The 22,127-nt window shown below is 39.5% G+C and overlaps 1 protein-coding gene across 1 annotated transcript in view; it reads right to left on the reverse strand.

The window, feature by feature from the left end:
• USH2A (usherin) overlaps nt 1-22,127 on the reverse strand; it is a 784,083-nt gene that overhangs the window by 446,499 nt on the left and 315,457 nt on the right. The window contains exons 30-31 of the mRNA XM_019920609.2: nt 4,574-4,687; nt 2,339-2,500 (exon numbers count right to left, since the gene is read on the reverse strand). Of these exons, the coding sequence (XP_019776168.2) occupies nt 2,339-2,500; nt 4,574-4,687 (276 nt within the window). The remainder of the gene's footprint in view (nt 1-2,338; nt 2,501-4,573; nt 4,688-22,127) is intronic.

The raw sequence follows: 22,127 nt of genomic DNA on the forward strand, positions 1-22,127 counted from the left end.
TCCTCTCCTTAGTGACCAATACTGTATTCCTTCTGTACTTCATATCTTCTGCCATTTGGAGATAAAAGCAACAAGAAGTATAGTTGCCTTTGAGATGCCAAGGAGGACATAGGAAAAAAATGTTATGAGTCTTATCAGAGAAATAATCTTTAAAAATCTACCTGAAGGATGAACACCACCGAAGAAACCATTATCACTGTAGTTAGAGAAGATGGTTAAGGACTCTATAAAAATATTCCACTTTCTTTATATTATATTTGGGGCATCTCTTATACTATGCTAACATTTGCCATGATCTTTCAGTGCAGATACTATAGTCACATGGGTCTGTGAAGGATTTGAGTCAATGGAATACAGAATTAGTTTCATTTTTTAGGTGGCATGAGAAATCAGTGTGAATTCTAGCCTCCTCTCCTCCCCACCCTGTTCTTTTTCTGGCTTTGGAGTGTCACCTCATGGGGCATTCTGCACATTTTGGAAATCTTCAAGGTCCACACTTTTTTTTTGGGCGAGAGGGGTGGTACGCGGGCCTCTCACTGCTGTGGCCTCTCCCGTTGCGGAGCACAGGCTCCGGACGCGCAGGCTCAGTGGCCATGGCTCACGGGCCCAGCTGCTCTGTGGCATGTGGGATCTTCCCGGACCGGGGCACGAAGCCGCGTCCCCTGTGTCGGCAGGCGGACTGTCAACCACTGCGCCACCAGGGAAGCCCAAGGGGTAATCTATTTTTATTTTTAGTATTTATTTTTTAGTTTAGTTCTCTCTACTAAGTTTACTAAGAACATGCTAGGTGTTTTTCTAGTTCTAGTTCCCTTCAAAATCCTGAAAATTGCAGTTAATTCTATTTTACTGTTTCAGAAACTAAGTCTCAGAAGTTAAAAAACTTGTTTTAAGACCGCATACTCATCATTAGTCAGAATACTTGAGATGGTATCAAAGTCTACCTCTCACAGGCTGTGTGGCCTGAAGGAAGTTGCTTAACCTTTCTGTGCCTCAATTTCCTCATTTGTAAAATGGGGGTAATGATAACACCTACCTCACTGAATAAGTATTACAGAATTCTATCCAACCATGATGAATGAAATACAGAAGTAATAGTTCTTGTGCTTTGAGGCCTCTCAGACTAGAGAGGATACAAAAAATATAAATTCAGAGAACTCAATTAGATGAATGCCATAGCCCTGTGCCAATATGCCTCATTCCTGCATCTTTATGTGTTGCCATGAAATCATGAGCATCAAGGGGCTGAGGGGAGGCGGTGTCTGGCTGGTTCTCTGTTACAACCTTAGTACCTGGCATTAATGTGAAGGAGTGAATACATAAACAATTAATCCTGTCTCTGACGCTAACCTGTTACGACCTTTCAGGAAGAATTTAAACTCTCTAAGGCCTCAGTTTTTCATCAATCAATATTTGATTAATGATGTCTCACCTACTAGTCACATATAATATCTAAAATATCATAAAAAATATAACCACTATTACCATACAAATGTAAACACCATTCAGGCACCAGACAACGTACATAATACAGGCCTCGTGTTTCACAAGGTTTCCAACAATTCACTTTTCTTAAGTGTCATGACACTTTATAATATGATCTAGGCAGATATACTATGTTTCTTCCCAAATGGTCTCCAATTCAAACCACACTGAGTGACACTTCTGAGTCTTAAGCTTATTCCACATTCATGAGGATTTTAAAGTGGTTAATTCATGTGCCAGTGGCATTTGTTTGAAATGACATCATCGCCTCAATTGGATTGACATGACATCAACTGAAATGAAATGACATCACTGTACTGCGAGCACGGCTGGGGAGCACACTGGGTCCCAGCTTCAATCTTGTGATCAGTTAGAGGCAGAGGAGTCATATGCTGAGCTGTCTGTGTTGATATTATACATTTCCAAACCCCCCTCTGCACCTGGGCAAAGGTATATTAGTAGAAGGATTCAGGTAAGGAGTGGTGGGACAATGGTAGAGAGAACATGCAGTAAGACAGCCTTGGGGGAGGGGGAAGGGAGCGAGCGTGAGCCCTTTTCCATTTTTCCAGCTCTGACTTCACTGTAAGTGTAATGTAACCACGAAAGTCATGGAATTCTAATGATTTAACAGGAGACAAAACTGAGTAACCCAACTTTCGAAACTGCATTCTCAGATAACTATTTTTTATATATATATATATATAAAATATATATAAAATATATAATATATATACTATATACTACATAATATATATACTGAAATATATATATTAATTTGTAAGTATATACAATATATACTAATATATAGTCTTTAATATAGACTATAACTATTTACTGATACCTATAGAAGTCTTACCTGTGACTGTGTAGTTCTCTCCATTGCCTGAATAGATTAGTATCCCATCCATATATAAGGAGTACTGAGTTATAATACCATTTGCCTTCTTGGGTGGATTCCAGGAGAGTAACAAAGAATTGGGAAGGGATTTGGCTACTGGTGGCTGAACCTCTTGTGGTGCTGTGGGAAAAATTAAAAAGATATATAGAGTCTAATTTTAGTTTACTTTTCTAATTCAAACTTTTCACACCCAAACCAATAAATCACGGAATAAGCCAGAAATCCCATGCATGGAAATGTTCCTGATTCGTGGGCAGCTTGTCAGTAATTGCTTTAGGAACAGTACTAAATACCTGTCCTGAATTTATGAGAATTTGCCTCAATGATGGATGGGGAGTATTTACACTGGTTCGCTTTACTGATGCTTGTGTTACTTCATCACAAGTATTATTAACCCATAATCCCTACTTGGGCTGTGCCTTTTAAAGCAAATTAGACAGAATCCCTACCCTTGAGGAGCTTTTGATCTAAGATAGGCAATGCTAGGGAGAGCGGTTCATAATCGATATAAAAAGACGTATATGTAACCACAGAAATAGCCAGAAGATACAGAATTAATTACGTATGAAAATTACAACATATGTGAGGTTTTTTTTTAGTAAAGGGGGCCTGTTCATTTTCTGTAATGGTCAATGAACTGGAGTCACAGGAACTAAAAAAACTTTTAGAAATGGATCCTAAACATACCTATCGTTCAGTAAATTAATAATAAATTTAAGGAAAAACTAGAAATTGGGAAATCCTGAAATAATGGAAAGAAAATGGTGAACTGAATGAGCAGGAATCCCTCTGGGGTTGAGCTGTGAAGTAGGTTTGGAGGGTACCAGGCAAGACATGGACAGAGGGGAGAAAAGAGTGAGATATAGGACAATCTGTGCCATATGGAAGTTGGTGGAAGTAACTGGAAAAGGGAATAATGATATATGCCTCAGCAGAAGCAAAGACACAAAAAGAAAGATGGAGAGAACATTGAGAAAACACGGAAGATGGGTCACCAATGCTGTAGCCCAGGTGAGGGTGGTCTGGTGAGGTCAGGTGCAAGGCATGAAGAACAAATTGTCACAAGGAGTTTACAAACTCTTGTTTTCTGTCCTGGTTTCATCAGATGAGCCCCATTGTCTTCTTTTTTTTTTTTTTTGGCCACCTGGTGTGGCATGTGGGACCTTAGTTCCCTGATCAGGAGGGATAGAACCTGTGCCCCCTGTGCTGGGAGCGCGGAGTGTTAACCACTGAACTGCCAGGGGAGTGCCTCCATTGTCTTTCTTTATGCATTTTCTGTGCGAGTGGTACTTGCTTTAAGGATTTAAAAGAAGGAAGGGGGAAGAAGAGGAAGTGGGTAAGGGGAGGTGGAGGGATAGTGAAAAAGAAAGAGACTGGCAGACTCTTTTTCCCTAAAGATCAAGGTTTTAAGTCTCCTGAATCACTTTACAACTAGACAGTAAGAGAAATATGTTAATCCCTCTCATCCAGGAGGGAGAAATACGAAGTAACAACGCTTTAAATGTTTTGAGAGCTGTTATTTCTTGAAGAGACGCATTCTGACGCTCGAGGAAGCTTTCGCTTTAGAGTGCTAAAATATTTTCTCTTTCCCGCTGCCTTCCTAAATGTATGCTTTCTGAAACATTAATTTATGCCAACAGTTTGTAAGTTCCAGGTACAACAAAAGTGCGACTTGAGGCGGAAGGAAGCAGGTCGTGATTAATAATGCCTCGATCGGCCTTTGGAGGTTCTATCACACTGAAATAATTGTTGCTCACGCTGGGGTTTAGCAGTTAAAAGAGACCATGGAAATCAACCGTTGGATTCTCAATTTCATACTGTGCCATACAATCAATTCTTTTTAGTCAGACTGTCTCTAGATTTACTTCTGAGCCATAGTAAAATGAGGAAGCTTTCATTAATCTTTCAGATGCTTCATATTAATGACAAGGCTCTTGCATGAACAATGTAACAGCAATTAAAAAGCCCATTAATCTGCATTACAGCTATTAAAGATGCATGTCATTAAAGGGTATGGAGTTTGATTCATTTTCGCTCCCCCCCAAAAAATGGAGCAATTATGGCCTGGCAATGCACTTTGTCATCAAATTAGGTTGGGGTTTTGTAGCAAATGGCCTTGCAGCATTTAGCTCTTCTCCTATTTTATTATTCATGACTGAAATGTGGAAGTCAAGACCTTTGAAATTACTTTACCTTCTTGTGGAGTAGAGACGTTCAGCGCGTGCGAGCTCTCGGTACAGCCAGCCAAAGTGCACGCAGCTAGGGTTACTGCATAGTTTTTGAAGGGTAGCAAGCCTGTCAATATGCCTGTAATAAAGGGGACAAAAAGAGGTTTGCATGTTTACCAGAAGAAGCTGTACAGAGTATTGTGTGTGTGTGTGTGTGTGTGTGTGTGTGTGTGTGAGAGAGAGAAAGGGAGGTAGAGACACAGAGATGTAGAAAACAAAAACATATGCTCCTTTACTTCATTTTCCTGCCTGTGTGCTGATTGCAGAATGCTGTGACTAGCAAGAAACAATTTAGAAAGAAACAGATATCGTCTATTAACACATATATGTGGAATCTGAAAAAACTGGTATAGACGATCTTATTTACAAAGCAGAAATAGAGACACAGACGTAGAGAACAAACATATGGATAGCAAGGGGGAAAGGTGGAGGGTGGGAGGAATTGGGATGGACAGATATACACTATTGATACTATGTATAAAATAGATAACTAATGAGAACCTACTGTATAGCACAGAACTTTACTCAGTGCTCTGTGGTGACCTAAGTGGGAAGGAAATCCAAAAAAGGAGGGGATATATGAATACGTATGGCTGATTCACTTTACTGCACAGTAGAAACTAACACAACGTTGTAAAGCAGCTATACTCCAATAAAAATTAAAAAAAAAAAGAGAGAGAGAGACCTGCTTATTGTTAAGACAGCTCTAAATAGCATTTTCCCAAATGTGCTTCTCGGACGCTAATGCCCCTGAGATGTTTCCCCGGTAGAAATGGGGGATTCCACATGTCGTTCGTAAAGCAGAGCCCAGTGTACCTGATAGTGAAGACGGCCATCATCCCATTTCAGGATACTAGACCTCCTGCAGAAACAAAACTATCTCATTTTCTTTTACCTCACATTTTTCAACCTTATTTAACTAGAGAGTCCTTCTTATGCGACATCTATTAACACACATTAGGAGACGCTACTCCCAAGAGTTACGTCATTATTTTAACGGTAGGGTACACGTATACAAACTATTTATTCACGTTGCAGCTAACAAATATGCAAATCAACATAGTTGAACAATTAGCCAATTAAATAATTATGCTTTTGTACTTCTTGCAAAATTATTAGTTTGTTTAATTAAGACACCTGTCTTAAACAGAAGCACTGCCCACGGAAGTGTTGAATTAACCTGACTTGGTGGTGGATATGTAAGATTTGTTCCGCAATTTAAGGTGCCTGCAGAAACTAAAACACATTTTGTTTACTGGTGTTTATAATCAAGGCAGAGGCTCTTTATTTAGTTAATCCCATGAATTAAAGAAGTATCAAAAATATAATTTGTGTATTTGCTCACCATTGTTTTCTGTTGCAGGTTTTAGAGCTGTTTTAATCCCTAATCACATAGACTGTCATCGTTCTTATAAAAAGATGGTCTTACTCGTAGTATCCCTTTATCGAGTAAACCTTGATTGTTTTAATGAACTGGCATTGATGACAGCTTGCATCATTCAACAACAAATTTTAAAATACATGTTTGCCTATTGCCTTTCCCCAGGAGAAAGGATAAAATATTAAAAGAGCAAAGATCAGGATGAAGCAAAGACCACAGCCCTTGTTTGCTCTGGCCCTTCTCACTTGCCCTCAGTTCCCAGTGTTGCCTGCAAGTCTCTATTCTAGCAGCTCCCCCAAGCATCCCCCTGGGCTACCCAACCCTCTCGGCTGCACTTGGCACGAGCATCTTAGCCCGCGGCCAAAGAAGACAGCAAGCCAATGAACTAACACACATACACGTTGGACCATCTCATGCCAAATGCAGCTCTAATTTCAAAACGCCTTCATGTTGTCACCTTCTGCTTTCCCTCACTCCTGCCACTGTGACTGTCATTTCCTCTTGAATCTCCCAGATCATGACCCACATTCTGAGCTCACTTTTTAAAAAGAGGTTATTTCTCCTTCCACTAAAAGTCTTAAAGGAAAGCTTACGGCATCACACATGCATCTTCATCATGTAGTGATGTCGTGGTTAAGAGCAAAGATGCTCGCGCCAGATTGCTCGGGTCCAGATGCCAATTCTACTACTGATTTGTAGTATGGGTCTGGGCAAGTTGCTCAGACCTCTGTGGCTTAGTTTCCTCATCTGTAAACAGATAATGATCATATCTATCTCGAAGAAGAGGCCTCACAGGGATAATATAGTATCATGGGGATATGAGATGGGGATACCACAGTATTCACCTCGAAGTGTTACTATCAAGATTAAATGAGTTTGGGACTATAACATGCTCAACGCAGAGCTGTGTAAGGGGAGAACTCTAGCATAGAGCCTTGGTAGCCCAAGCTATGCTACCATTCCAACTCAGTTTCTGCCTGCACTGTACTATTAAATATTGATTTTTATCTTGTCAAGATCGCTAGTGATCCCTTACACACCAGACCAAGTAACCCTTCCACGGTCCTTATTCTCCTCTGCTTACTGGATTTTGCCTTGTTCAGCTGCCGTCTAGACCACAGAATTTTCCCAAGGAGTCCTCCTAAATTACTGAGGGCTCCTTGCTTTTCTTGACCAACTCATCTTCCTTTCACAGTCCCTTAAATTTTTTTTTTTTTTAACAAGGTCGGGTCCTCCGGCTTCTTTCTTCTTCTGAACACTTGCCTTTGTTAGTTCACTTCTTCTAAACATTTGCCTTCATTAGTTCATCAAGCCTCATCTCTCATTTATATCTGCAGACTTCACATCTCTCCTCCAAGCTCTGGTTCTGCATTTCTACCTGCAGGCCGTGTATCCCACGTGGATGTTCAGCTAGCATTTCACTCTCAACCTGACCCAATCCAGACCCAACAGTCAAAACTATTTTGCAAACTTCCCTCTTCCTATTTCTTTTTTTTTTTAAATTTTTATTGGAGTAGAGTTGATATATAATGTTGTGTTAGTTTCAGGTACACAGCAAAGTGAAGCAGTTATCCATATACACATATCTATTCTGTTTTAGATTCTTTTCCCATATAGGTTATTACAGAATATTGAGTAGAGTTCCCTTTGTTATACAGTAGGTCCTTACTAGTTATCTATTTTATACATAGTAGTGTGTATATGTTAATCGTGGATGGACCTAGAGATTATCATATTAAGTGAAGTCACTCAGACGGAAAAAGAGTAATATCACATGGTATCACTTACACGTGGGATCTAGAAAATGGTACAAATGAACTTATTTACAAAACAGAAATAGAGTCACAGATGTAGAAAACAAACTTATGGCTACCAGAGGTGAAGCGGAGGGAGGGATAAATTAGGAGACTGGGATTAACATATACACACTACCATTTTTCCCATTTCTTAATACCTCCGTCATGATCCCTAAATTCCGGGTTCAAAACTAACGTGTCCTTGTGAGATATATCCCCGCCATTTTATCCTCTGAAAATCTTTGGCATTTGTCACGTCTTTCCTATCGCCAAGTTCAAATCTGTCAATACTGCAAGTCTAAATAAGATGAGTTGCATGTCTGAATTAGTATAATGCCATATTAACAAGTAATGAATCGGCCCCCAGAAAATAAAATTTTTAATCCTACAGTGAGCAAGGAAAATATGTTGGGACATGAAATGTTTCCTTTGTTCATCACCTAAAAACCTAGGTGGCATTGCCTCTCGTAGGTGGCCCTGACCTAGCTGGGGCACAGATATATTGTGTCACAAAAGGCGCAGTGGCTGTATACAGTTTGATGCTCTGCAATCTTTAGCATGAAGGTGCGTCATACATCCAGATAATTATCATTGGGAAACATAAAAAGCAGTTCCACTGTGTTACAAAATACCTTCCCTGAGACATTCTTTCTTTCCAAATCATAGCTGAAGCGCAATGTTGGAATTGTGACTATTACACCAACTTAACAAGAAGGTTATTAGTGGAGACTTTAAGAAGGATCATGTCAACCCAGATACTGAGTTCACATTCACTAAACGGTCTTTGGTGTTTAACCTTTCTTGCCTTCATTAAATGAGGCACTTTGTGTGTATAGGTTTCTCATGAAACTCCTGTGCTAATTTCTTCCCCCCTTTAACCTTAAGGACCTTAAGAAACAGGCACTATTCCTCTCAGCAAACTTGCATTCTTCAGTTTGTGCTTTGGTAGAGAAGTTTACCAAATTGTATTTCATAGAAAAATCCCAATATTCTGAAAGAAAGATGCTGGAGAGAAACCGGATCATCTTTCAGGCCATTTATCAAAGTGCTCACATTTCCTATCTCCAGGCAGGTGAAACAATAATAATAAACACTGAGAAATGAGAGCTGCAAAATAGAAAACAGAAAAGGAGGAGAAGAAAAAGCTGATGTTTGGGCTCTTGCCAACTTCGAATCGCAGGTAGAAAGTTTGGGGTGGTTTGTAAGTCACATTTTCAAACAACGTGCCGTACTTTCTGAGTCTGAGGTGGCCTTTCTTTCCTATGTGCAGTGGGGATCTTGCTTATAATGTTGTGTCTCAGAGACAAAGTTTGTCAAACCATTGGAATAATTTCCCCTAAATACGGGTTAGTATCATCGACTTCAGTAAGAAGAGCAGTGTAATGATTGAGCATTTTCTCTCCTCTTGTCAGGTTACACTGAGGTTGGGGTAGAAGGGGCTGGTCAACCAGGTGGTCCTCACTAAATCAGCATAACGATCAAGTCATCCTATTGCCTGAGACATGCGGTTTCTCTCTTTTGCTTCTCAGTATGGAGCGTTTACCAGGATGGATTAAAGTTAATGCTTATAAAAAGTTCTGCTATCACCAAAAAATAAACATATTCTCCCCAAGACTAGGCAAGGTAGCCTTTCTTTCTTGGATAGATCCCTAGAGACCATTGAGTGATTGGCCAAATGGTCTTCCTTTAAGTGTCAGAGTCAGACTTAGATTATATACTCTCCAGAAGAAAAAGTGGTACTCCTATGACAGCATATCAGTACCAAACAGTTATTTATCAACTTTCCTTCTATATGCTTCTGGGAAAGGTGCTATAGACCACAGCTGATCTTTACAAGGTTTCTAATCGAAGAAAATATTAGAGCTAGAAGGACCCTGATGATAACGATAATACACACATTAAATACATAAAGCAAAATGCTTGCATACATGTCAAGTGGACAAGGGCATTTATAAGATCCATGGCTTCCAGTCCAAGATGATAGGGGATCTATATTTGATTAAAGGCAAAGAGAAAAAAGGGATAATCATTGAAAGTATATTTCAGTATTCTACTTAAAAGAATACTGAAAAACGTACAGAGTGACATATTTATAAAGGAATCCCAGAGAGAAAAATATGGCACATACACTGTATCCTGTGTCCACAGAAAACCCAATAAGGTAAAATGGGGTCGTCTCCTTGATGATCCTTAGGATGTTTAAAATAAAGAAGTGAAAACTTTTAAGATTGGTTTGGATATGAGCCCCTTTTCTCTGGCAGACGTCACAGAGGAGTCTTTTTACCCTTTGAATTTGAGACTGTTCCTACCTCGAGGCAGGCCAGATGACCTCTCCAATTCCCTTTCAGCCGCAAAACTCTGTGAAATCAGAAAATGGTCCCAACCATGTCAGGAAACCTGCCAGTCTCTTTTGATAATGGAAGAGGGTGAGCTGAAAACACATTCCATAAGCATAAAGGAAGCATTATTGATGTCTTAAAAGTGTTAGGATCCCATGAAACACAGGAGTGTGGGTATCCGGATTAAAATCATTGGCACCAGCCCGACCAGAACTCTCACTGCTAAGCGATAATGCATTTTGCATTAATGCTTAACATTGAGAAATCCTGATGGGCCACACCAAGGGAGTTTGAAGTAAAGTGAGTATAGTCCCTTTGAATTGCAGTCCTGTGGACCTCGGCGGGTGCAGAAAGCCCAAGCCGAAAGAGCAGGGGCAGGAACGTGATTTAAGGGGTGGCAGCACATCACAGGAGGAAATCGAAGAGCCCTAGTGCGTTAGGTTCCAAACTGTGTGCTCTGAGGATTTCTGCCTAGCAGAGGGGAAGAGGCTTCTCCTCGAGAATCGCGCCCCTCGCAACGATTTTGGGAGCTCCTTGAATGCAGAGGGTATGACCTTTTGCTTCTTTACTTGTCCTATTTTCCAGCAGTTATTACGATGGTTTACCAAAGGTGGACCCTTGATGTTTGCCCAAAACATAAAGACCTTTCATCCTCTTAGCTCACTCAGCTGTCTGCCTCACGATAAGAGATGCTCACTCCCGTCCTACCCTTTCCAGGGAGCTAGCAAAGGAACAGACACTGTTTCTTTTGACTGATAGATGATTATTTCCAACACTTGGTTTCCCGTGCTCTAACCTCGAGTTTCAAAGGAGCGCAAGAGAAATATTAATAATTGGAGGTGGCCTGACTACCTAAGAGAAAATCATTGTGGAGCTGACACCAGCTGTGCAAGCTTTTGTGCCTCTAATGAAACTGTATGCTGAGATGCAGGGACACAACAGAGGAGTCGGCTTTGACACTGAGATTTTTATGATTAACTCTGACTCAATGCAGACAAGTATAAATGCTCGGCCTGGAAACCGAGCCTGGGACACAAGACAAAATGGCATCCTTTTCAAAGCCCAACACGTTTTGGAGAAGAAAAAGTGACTCTGTGTCTATTTACATCCTTGAGCACACTCCTCCCCCCTCCTCCACCCCACCCTCAGCTGCCAACCTAGGTGTTTGGCTGGCATCCACTGTAATCTGTTCTCCTTCATTATGTTAATCTGTGGGCGGAAAGATTTCTGTCATCTTCGAACCGCTTGTACAGCAACGGTAAACACCTTGGCCTGTCTGTAATTGGACAGGTGTCTGCATTGATGTCACCCAGCTTTTAATTCAATTAAAGAACTGGCTGCTCTGCTCTCATTACCCACCCATTTCTGTTGCACTCTGAGTCTGGCGGTGAAAATCCGCACACAGCCATCACCTACCCCGAGTCCAACGTCTGTGGTCCCCGTGCAAAGATCACGCAGAATATTTCAAACGGACCCCAACGATCCCAGTGTACTTTGCTGTTAGCAAAGGCATTTGGAATAAGATGGAGAATTTGTTCTATCTCTCTCTTTCTTTACCTTTAAATTCTCTATTGTCTAAACGGTGTCTTCTACCTACTGGCCAGTAATTAGGAGCTGTCCAGCAAAAAGAAAAGCAGTCTCTAGCTTCCCCTCCCCAGGGCTTTCCTCCGTCTCAAGAGAACTCATCAGAGTACAATGTTCTTATTTATTTGCTGGCATTTCACATTTGGATCAAGAAAGTGAGGGTGGGGAAAAGCAAGGCATTTATTAAGAGGGCCATCTGGTAAGGGATCCCACACAGGCAGAGCTGAGACTGCTACCTAGGGACACAGTAGAAGAACCCACTTTTAACAGAAAGCCAGCCAGGGGAAGGAGGGCTGAAGAGAAGGGGACTTTTCTGGCTTAAGATTCTGCTGCAGTGCTGAGAAATCCTAAATTTTAAGTGTCCTACATCTCAGAAAGAGTTTTGAGCCACAAACTAACCCAGTGGATGGATGAAAGAGACTAAATCAATCCAACATGCCGTGATTTCTGCCCATTTAAAGGAACCTCTGAAAATAAAGTTCTAACACAGACATTGTGACACAGTAACCTCATGAAACTGAATAATGGCATTTGTTAAATATGGATGAAAATTCAACGGTCTAACAGACATCTGGAAACGCACCCAGGATGCTTCTCCTCTGGTTCTTAGTAGCCTAGGAAAGTGGCATTTGTTGTTGTTGTCTTTGGGGGTAATAGTTTAAATAAAAATAAGGATCTGTAGGATTTATAAAATGAAAGTCAATTTTCATTTTAATCAAAAGGTAGAATAGCAAATGAGCTTACCCCAAACCTAACGTAACCCTTTGGAAACTAAAACTGATGTTTTACATATAATTTCCTGCAAATGGATTTTCTGACCTTACTTAAAATTTCTAGTACTAGGGAACACCTTGGATCAAAGACTAAATGGATTTCAATGTTTACAAATGGGAAAAACAAAATTGTTTATTCTTTCATTTTTTAAAATAAAATATAGGGTCTAATCCTAGTCTTAGAGAATGGTTGAAACAGTGATTTTAATTGAACTCAAAGCATTATCCAGTTAAGATTCTCTCAGTAGGCTTATAGCTAACCTCACATTTTTCATCAATGCCTTCATGGTTGGTAAGAACTACGGAGTCTCTGTCATTTTCCTTCTAATTCTGCAATTGATTTGAAGCCACCCACTCATGTGAACTCTTTATGGAGCATAAAGGGCCGTCACTGATATCATTAGAACTCTCCCAGAAAATATCAGACTTGACTAAGCAGGGAGTCAGGCAAGGAGACAGGAGGAAAAGAAAAATAAATGAGAAGGGAAAGTCATCCCTTATTGACCAGTGTCCTAGGTCCCCTGCTGAAAGCCTCCGATAGGATGAGCCCCTTGTACAGAGGGGCTGCCGTTGGGCAGAGTGTAAAGGTCGCTCAAGTCCACAGCAGAGCCAAGGTCAGAACCTACATCTTCTGACTCCAAGATCACTGATCCGCTTACTAGACTTAAGCCCCAGTTCTGGAAGAAGAAAGAAGGCGTGTTGAATAAATATTACTAAAAATAATAGCACACTTTTATACTAAATACTTGATTTAAATATATCTGAAAACGTGTTAATAGGTTCAAAGTTATTACTAAAACCTACTGTATACAAACAGAAAGTAAAATGCTTATCCCTCCAAATGCGTGAGTGTATATGCCTATAGTATTCCCTTACAAAAACAACTGATTCATAAGAAACTCTACATCAGGGTATATGTGCTTCTGTGTGTTACTGAGTATAACACTTTATATGTATATATATTTGGAACTAATCAAAAACTTTATATATATATAACACTTTATATATATATATATGTTTTCGATTAATTCCACATATAGATACAATACAAATATAAAATGGTCATAAAAGTTAGAAAACAGAAAACTTGAGGTGACTGTTCCCTTTCTTTATCAAATGTGAGTAGTAACCCTTAAGTATTTATATCCAACACTATAGCATGGCCAACATGCCCAGTTGATTACTACACTACAGCAAAATGGATGTATTACCATCCTTTTTAACCATCACACAACATGTTACCAAAAAGAAATCCAAATCCTGCACCGTGAATTCTTACTGCATAAAATAAAATGAGGAACTTGTAAAAAGCCCCATCTGAAGCTTTCACAATGTACCAGGAGTTCAGGCACATTATATATTCAGGAGAGTTAGACAAAGCTATTAACTCATCAACAGTGCATTACCTGATGAAATTCTTCTACATTAGCTAAGCAGGAACATGACATCATTTCTATTTTTACTATTTATGTCATAGGCCATATTTTTGTCCTGTGAATTTTTTCAGACCAATTTCTTTCAAGATTTACATTTAAAGAAATAGTTTGTAATAAACCACAAATACGGAATATTAATCTATGGGGTACTGTGAAAAATAGCAGAGACTTCCTCAAAATTCATCTTTTAACAATACCATCAAAATGAATTTTTCAAATTTACCTCTGATGTTTGCCTATTGTGACAGAGACCACTAAATGCCCTCTCATTGTATATTCTCTTCCTCCACAGTAAAATAAAAAGACCCTTTTAGCTGGGCAAATGGCCACTTTGAATAAGGACATTTCCAGCAATCTGTGTAGCTAGGTATAGCCATGTGGCTAAGTTCTAACCACAGAATGTAACCAAAGGTGGAGGAATAACTTCCAAAATATGTCATTAAAGTGAATGTGTACATCCTTGTTCAACCATTCCACCTTCCTGCTGAACGGAAACCAAACTAGATGGCTGATGCTCCAGCAGCCATTTTGGACCATGAGGCAGAAGTCTTGTCTCTAAGGATAGCATAGCAAAACGATGAAGAGTGTGGATCCCTGGCACTGTGAACATCCACCCCTACATTGACCAACTGTGAACACCTATTATCAGAGAGAGAAAAACTTAATTTTGTTGAAGTCACTGTTATTTGGGGTTCTCTGTCTCTCAAGAAGAAAATAATAAAAAATGAAAAACTTATCTCTACTGTTTTTGCCCCATAAAACACTCATTTTTAATATAATATTATACTTTAGAGAAAGTACTGCTTGTTACGTATATTTTACCATTAATTTTAAAAATCAGGAAAAAACAAAAGCAGATTGTAACAGTAGGATCTAGCACTAACCCAGAACATAGCAGATAATGGTTTTGTTTTTAATAAATGAATAGTTTCTGCTCTGTGTCATTATCAGCTTTGCAGCAGCATGGCTTCCATTATTTTAAATTGCAAATATATAGTCCCTGAGCTTCATTATGAGGTGTAAGTTTTGGAACTAATTTTTAGATTCTATTCATCCTATCAACATTTTTTTCCCCGTTGGGAATATGTATGTTAAGTTCCAAATATATATCTAAGTTGTGGTAGTTCTGCATATTATTTCATAAAATTAGAGAACTATAGAACTGCAGAACCAGTAGTTCAAAACTCAACTCAGCATGATAAGACAATAGTAACATTACGTTAACTACAGGGTTAGCACCAAAACCCTGCATTTGTTTCTGTATCTCTTCCTTCGTGCCTTCAAGAAAAGTGTATGGATTACCTACCTTGAGCAAGTTACTAAACAAGGCTTAAAATAAATAGAAAACATGATACTTGTCCTCTGGGAGCTTACTGTCTAATGAAAAAATAGAACGGGTGTACCAAGAGCAGCCATAGGCAGTTTTAACAACTGTGGAGTAAGACTTCTCAGCTGAATAGAAAAAAAATTACAGGGCAGGGAAGTTTTTATTACAGTTCTCTCTCTGCAGGCTTCTCAGGCAAGTACAGTAATTATACATATATATAATATATAACAAATATAATATATACGTATATGTGTGCATATACATACACATAAAGAGTAGAATCTTACTTATGGATGGACTAATGGTTGGGGTTAAGTTCCAAAGTCGGGCATAAGGCAAAAATCACTCATGATTTAAAGTCCCCTTGACAACTCCTTATACTGCCCATAAAGTACAGTGCATTTGATTTTGTGTATGCCTCTAATTCTTCATGAATCAATGATTCTCTATGGCTCTCAGTTCTTCATTCTTTTTGTAGACACCCCAATGGTGTCTACAAACAAGAGTTTCCCTTTTCTGTCAATAGTTGGGAAACCCTAAAATTATTCACACATTCTTTCCTTCTAACAGGTATCGATAGTTTCGGGATTGGATGGCATCCTTTGCCTGTAAGATTACTTTAAGAGTTTTTTCACTCTTTCTTTTCATGCCTTCCCCACTTCCAAGGTGTGTGGTTAAATGTATGTAACTGAAATACACAGATGAGACTTCACTACGAGATTAATTACAATTATACTGCATGCGTGGAATTGCACTGGTCTCCTTCTTCTCTGGACCTAATGGGCATTTTGCATTCTGTATATAAGTAGAGAACTCTCTGCCTTTCTAATGGGCATCGTGGCCTGGGGGCTGAGAGGGTTGGGTTTGTTAGAAATGCAGAATCTCACACCACAGTCCCAGACCTACTGAATCAGAATCTGCAGTTTACAGAGATCCCAAGTAATTCTCACTTCCTTTGCACTAGCAGCTTTCAGAAGCACCACCCTTAAGGGTCAGAGGCCCTACTTACACTGCCTCTATTTCTTCACTTGCCCTACCACCGTTCTGCCCACAAAGCTAATGCTGTTGGAACAAGGGGCAGGAACAAACAAAGCAGGGGTAAATTCAAGCCCAGCAGGTGAAAATGATCCCTTCTCACCTGGCCACGCCCCTCACCCCAGTGGTTTTTAATATGTGGTCCACTGACCTCTGAAGAGCATGGACTAGAACACTGGGTAAAGGCAGATTTCTCAATCCTAGCCCAAATACACAGACTCTTGTGCACGGAGCCCAAGAATCTGCATTTTATAAGCAATCCAGGAATCACCTTATGACCAGTAGAGCTGAGACTCACTAATTATTACTACTAGCTGTGGAAGAGACAGAAAAATGAGAGACTTTCAATATGGAACCCACTTGTTTCAGGTAGAAGAAAATGAATGTCTACTGTATACGAGGACTGAACCAGTTTTCACAGCAAAAGCTATATTATCAGTTGCATGATAAATTAAAATGTCTTTCTTTTTTTTCCATAAATTTAGATTTACGTGGGTCATCTGAAAGATTATTACTATTGGTGCATCAGCTAAGCTATAGTAAATAATAAATATGATTATCATTACCGGAGGAAGGAATATAACTCCTAGAGCTTAGCTCAATGTAATGTAACAATAAAACTGAGAAAATATCTTCTGTGTACCAAGTACATTCCTAGCACTATGCCAGGTGCTGTACTAATCATGCCAATAATTAAGTCTACATGTTTAAGCATCTTCAAGAAAGAAATAAAAAAAAATTGTATATGTGCAAATTCTTGAATGCATTCATTCTTGACAGAATTTCAAATCAGACTGGGAGGGGTCTTTCTGAGCAGCCCTGGGTTTGAAGGGAAATGCCAGCGCTGTCTCTCTGGGCAGCAGCTTTGGACGTTGAAAGTGCTGGAGGGAAAATCAGCAGGAGCTACGCAGAGTTAATTGGAGCCCTTTGCAACTAGTCTAAAGATACACTGGAGTGATAACTGCAGGGCTTTCTACCCTGAGGCTGCAGCTGAGGAAATGAACTTTCAAGAACTCCCTGCTCTGAACCCTGGCCTTCCGAGGGCACAGAATCCAGACTCTGTGGCCCAAAGGGGCCCATTTGTACCTGAGTGGGGCTGTTAACCCTTGGACTCTCCATGCTACTGGGACTTATCACATTTAATCCTCCAGTAGCCAAATTCGTGATTGGTAAATATTCTGTCTCACGCTTCTAGTGTTCCAGCTCTCTTAGTTAATATTCATCTTTTTATTTTCTTTTGCCTTCTGCATTTTGCAAAGTCTGACCATAATTTCCCACTTCTTCCCAAGAATCATTTCACTTAATTTTTTGTTGTCCTGTGATTTTCCTTTGCTAATTTTATTACTTACTTTTAATAGCTCATCATTTTTTTTTTTTTTTTCAGTACGCGGGCCTTTCACTGCTGTGGCCTCTCCCGTTGCAGAGCACAGGCTCTGGACGTGCAGCCTCAGTGGCCATGGCTCACGGGCCCAGCCGCTCCGCGGCATGTGGGATCTTCCCGGACCGTGGCACGAACCGGTGTCCCCTGCGTCGGCAGGCGGACTCTCAACCACTGCGCCATCAGGGAAGCCCTCATCATTTTTATATAGGCATTTCTCTCTCTTTTTTTTTTTTTGTCCTGTATTTGCAAGTTGCAGTTGGGAGGTGGAAATTGTCATAAGAACTTCTGGTTAAAATAGAGACTTGATCACTGGTGTCAAACAGTGATCAGTGTTTGAACAGTGTCTCCCAATGCTGGCTGTACAACAGAGTTACCTGTTGACACTTTTAAAATACCAATACCCAGGCTATATTCTAAACCAAAACGTCAGACTCTGCAGGTGAGACCTGGACATCAATATTTTTTAAAGCTCCCCAGGTGGGTCAGTGTGCACCCATGGTTGAGAACTACTACCTTATAAGAATACCAAGGAGGGGCTTCCCTGGTGGTGCAGTGGTTAAGAATCTGCCTGCCAATGCAGGGGACGTGGGTTCGAGCCCTATTCTGGGAAGATCTCACGTGCCACAGAGCAACTAAGCCCCTGCACCGCAACTACTGAGCCTGAACTCTAGAGCCCGCAAGCCACAACTACTGAGCCCACACGCTGCAACTACTGAAGCCTGCGTGCCTATAGCCTGTGCTCCACAACAAGAGAAGCCATTGCGGTGAAAGGCCTACACACCGCAACGAAGAGGGGCCCCCGTTCACCACAACTAGAGAAAGCCCACGTGCAGCAACGAAGATCCAACACAGCCAAAAATAAAAGACAATAAATAAATTTTTTAAAAAAAGACTGAAGTAGAAGAATTAAGTACTCATCTCAGAAGATTCAAACAGCAGAATCAATACTGCCAAAATCAGAAAAGGAAAAAGGAAAAAAACTATGAAGCAAAAACCCAGAATTCAGAAACTGAATAGTATAAAGATAACAATTAATTCATTGAACATTTACTATGTGCCTGTTTATCAGCAAAATATTCTATGGAGGTAATTCATTGTTTTTTTTTATCTTTGCAACAATTCCATAACACGAAGAAGGTTTTTACCCCCAGTTTATATATGAGGAAACTCCAATACAGTGATATGTTTTTAAATTTGCCTGAGATCAGACAGTTGATAAGTGACATAACTAGATTGATTTGACTCTGCAAGCTGTGTCCTGGACTGCTAAAATGAGGAGGACAAACTGGGAAGAAATATACAATATTGGAAACTGTTATTTCTTACCAGAAGTAATGATGATATACACAATAGCAAACTTTCCAAGCCAAAGAAAGACCCAATTGTGAAGAAAGAAGAGCTCATTAGATAACAGAAGAAAAATGTAATGAAAAGAAACCAACACATTTTATGATCACTTACTTGGTTAAGGACCCTATGTGAGCCAACAAACCTAAATTGTCTTATACATCCAATATCAGTATTGTTCATTCAAATAAATACCACTCTAACAACCAAAAATTAAACATAAAAATCTCAACAAATGTCACCTCAGAAATGCTAAAGGGGGATTACTTTCAAGATCAATAGCAAAACTACTCATGAACTACTCTATTGTCCTCTCTCTTGGTACCTTGTTATCTCAACTAATTGGCAAAACAGCTACCACCAACCAATCTCCACACTCCTCACATCTCCACCAAATCCAGGTTTCTGGCTCTCTACTTTCTCCCCCCTCCCCCCTCACTTTCTAGTATTCTTCTTTCTTTACTATGAAATCTCTGACTTTGATACTTACTTAGCCTGGCTTTGGGGCTTTTCAATTCACACTCCCCTCCCTCAATAGACTGAATTCGTCACAATAAAAGTCCACCTGGCAGTACCAGAGTTCTCCACAATCTTTAAGATTACCTCCTATGTATTTCCTTGTCTGTTCATTTCACAACTGTGAGCAACAGATACATCTTTAAAACCCTTTGGGGGGAAAAAAGTTAAAGAATTCATAGTCCACACAGGCAAGAACAGAAATAAAGGAATAACAACAACAGAAAGTACTGAAACACAATAACAAACAAAACTGGAAAGCATGAAATATGATGACAGAAATAAGAGCAATCAATTGTATAAATCATAAAAATAAATGTGAGTTAAACTCCTCTACTAAAGTACAGAGAATTTTAAGTTGAATGTAAAACTAAATCAAACTAGATTCTGTTTACAGAGATACACTTAAAGCAATGTGACTTCAAAGGTTAATACACAAATGATGAATGTAAAAATAATAAGAAAAAGAAAAATACAAACAAAAAGCAAGTTACCAAAGAAACTGATAATTGACAAATCCAAGAAATTGACCAAGTTGCAATAATTGAGAGTTTTTCCTTAGTTTTTTGTGGTTTTTTTTTGCGGTACTAGGGCCTCTCACTGCTGCGGCCTCTCCCGCCGCGGAGCACAGGCTCCGGACGCGCAGGCCCAGCAGCCACGGCCCACGGGCCCAGCCGCTCCATGGCACATGGGATTCTCCCGGACCGAGGCACGAACCCACGCCCCCCGCATCAGCAGGCGGACTCTCAACCACTGTGCCACCAGGGAAGCCCTTTCCTTAGTTTTTTACACATTGGGTATATAAAAATAAATAACAGTTGGTCAGTGGTGCTCTAATTTTCTTCTCTCTGTACACCATTCACATGCTTGAAATATCCTACAGTAACATCCAATAGTTTATTATACTGGTTTTCAATCTCAGGGGTACTGTCCTCCAGAAAGATACCCTTCAGAATCTGGGAAAGGCTGGTGTAATTTGAAAAGCCTCCCTGTCCCGTTTCTGATTTGATCTTACCTCAAATTTAGAATTACTAATTCAGAGGATATGCATCATATATATGTGTGTGTGTGTGTGTGTGTGTGTGTGTATATATATATATATATATATATATATAAAATCAATATGGTATATCTAATATAAACAAATATTAGTCTACCCTGAATGGTGAGGATAGGTTTTTTTTTTTCATATTACCCATAGAAAACTAACAAAAACATTTAAAGGTGTTATATTAACTATAGAAAATGTTCTTTAAAATCTGCACATAAAAATGTAAATAAAAATAAATGAAAAACGGGGGCATTCCCACACATAAGGCAAACATAAGTATAATATTCTTCATATATAAAGAGATATTTAAATCAATGAGAAAAATGTGACTCCTCCAATAGAAAAATTGAGGGTGAAATGTGCTACGTATGTCATAAAAGAACTACAAATTACCAGGAAACAACGAAAATACTTAATGCCTCTAGTAATCTAAATTTGAGGCAAGATCAAATTAAAGTAATATTCTGATATATTTGGAAAATTTACAAAGTTTCTTTTACCTGTAAAACTTGTCAACTAGGATGAAATGAAAAATAAAATCTTGCATTCAGCTTGCTGGTGGGAGTATAATTTGTACAGTCTTTTTGGCAATTATTTGGCAACATAAAAATAACTAACCTTTGTTAAGAAATTACCATATGTTAAGCACTGTGCTACATGCTTTAAAAACATCTGATAGTTAACATTTATACGATCCGATCCGTGTGTCATGTGCTGTCCTGTGTGTTTTACATATACATGGATTCATTTAATCCTCACAGGTGTCCTATGAGGTGGGTAGTTATTTCATTCTCAATTTACCCATATGGAATCAGAAGCACAGAGATGTTAATTAATTTGTCCAAGTTTGCACAGCTGAAAATTGTTAGACTTGGAATATCATCTCACTTAATATCTTTAATATTCTTCTGAGGTTAATATTATTCTCCCATTTCATAGGTTAAGACACTAAAAAAAGATCCAGGAGAATACATAATTTCCCCAAAGTCACAGGGAGGGTAGGCAGCAGAGGTTTGCATCAATGTGTGCTTGACCTCAAAGTCCAAGACTGACTAATGCTTTAAGAGAATTTGACCTAGTTGTTCCATTTCAAGGGGTTTATCCTACCGTCATTGTCAGGAATTCTTCCAAAGATTTACATACAGACTTCTAAAAAAATCATATTAATTATAACAGCAAAAGTTGGAAATCCAGAAAATAAGAGGAGACTGAGACAAAGTGAATTTGGGAGAGAGGCAGTGGAAAGCAACTGAAGAATTCTAAACAGAGAGCCATGATGTTTGGTTGTGCAGTGGATTAGAGTCATGGGCGGGGGGGTGTTCATGAGATAGAAGAGTATTGTAGCTGTCCAGGTAAGAGATTGGAATGGTTTGGCTTGGACAGTAGATAGGGGAGAGACGGATCAATTTAGCACATAGTTTAGAAAATGGAATCAATAAACAACATGGATGTACGAGGTGTGAACAGAATGTAAAAGTTGAGAAAAATTCTCAAGCTTAATTAACTGGGTGGCTGGAGGTGTCATTTATTGATATTGGGAATGCAGGAGGAGG

This window comes from Tursiops truncatus, chromosome 1 (genome assembly GCF_011762595.2).
Source record: "Tursiops truncatus isolate mTurTru1 chromosome 1, mTurTru1.mat.Y, whole genome shotgun sequence".
NCBI classification, from domain to species: Eukaryota; Metazoa; Chordata; class Mammalia; order Artiodactyla; family Delphinidae; genus Tursiops; species Tursiops truncatus.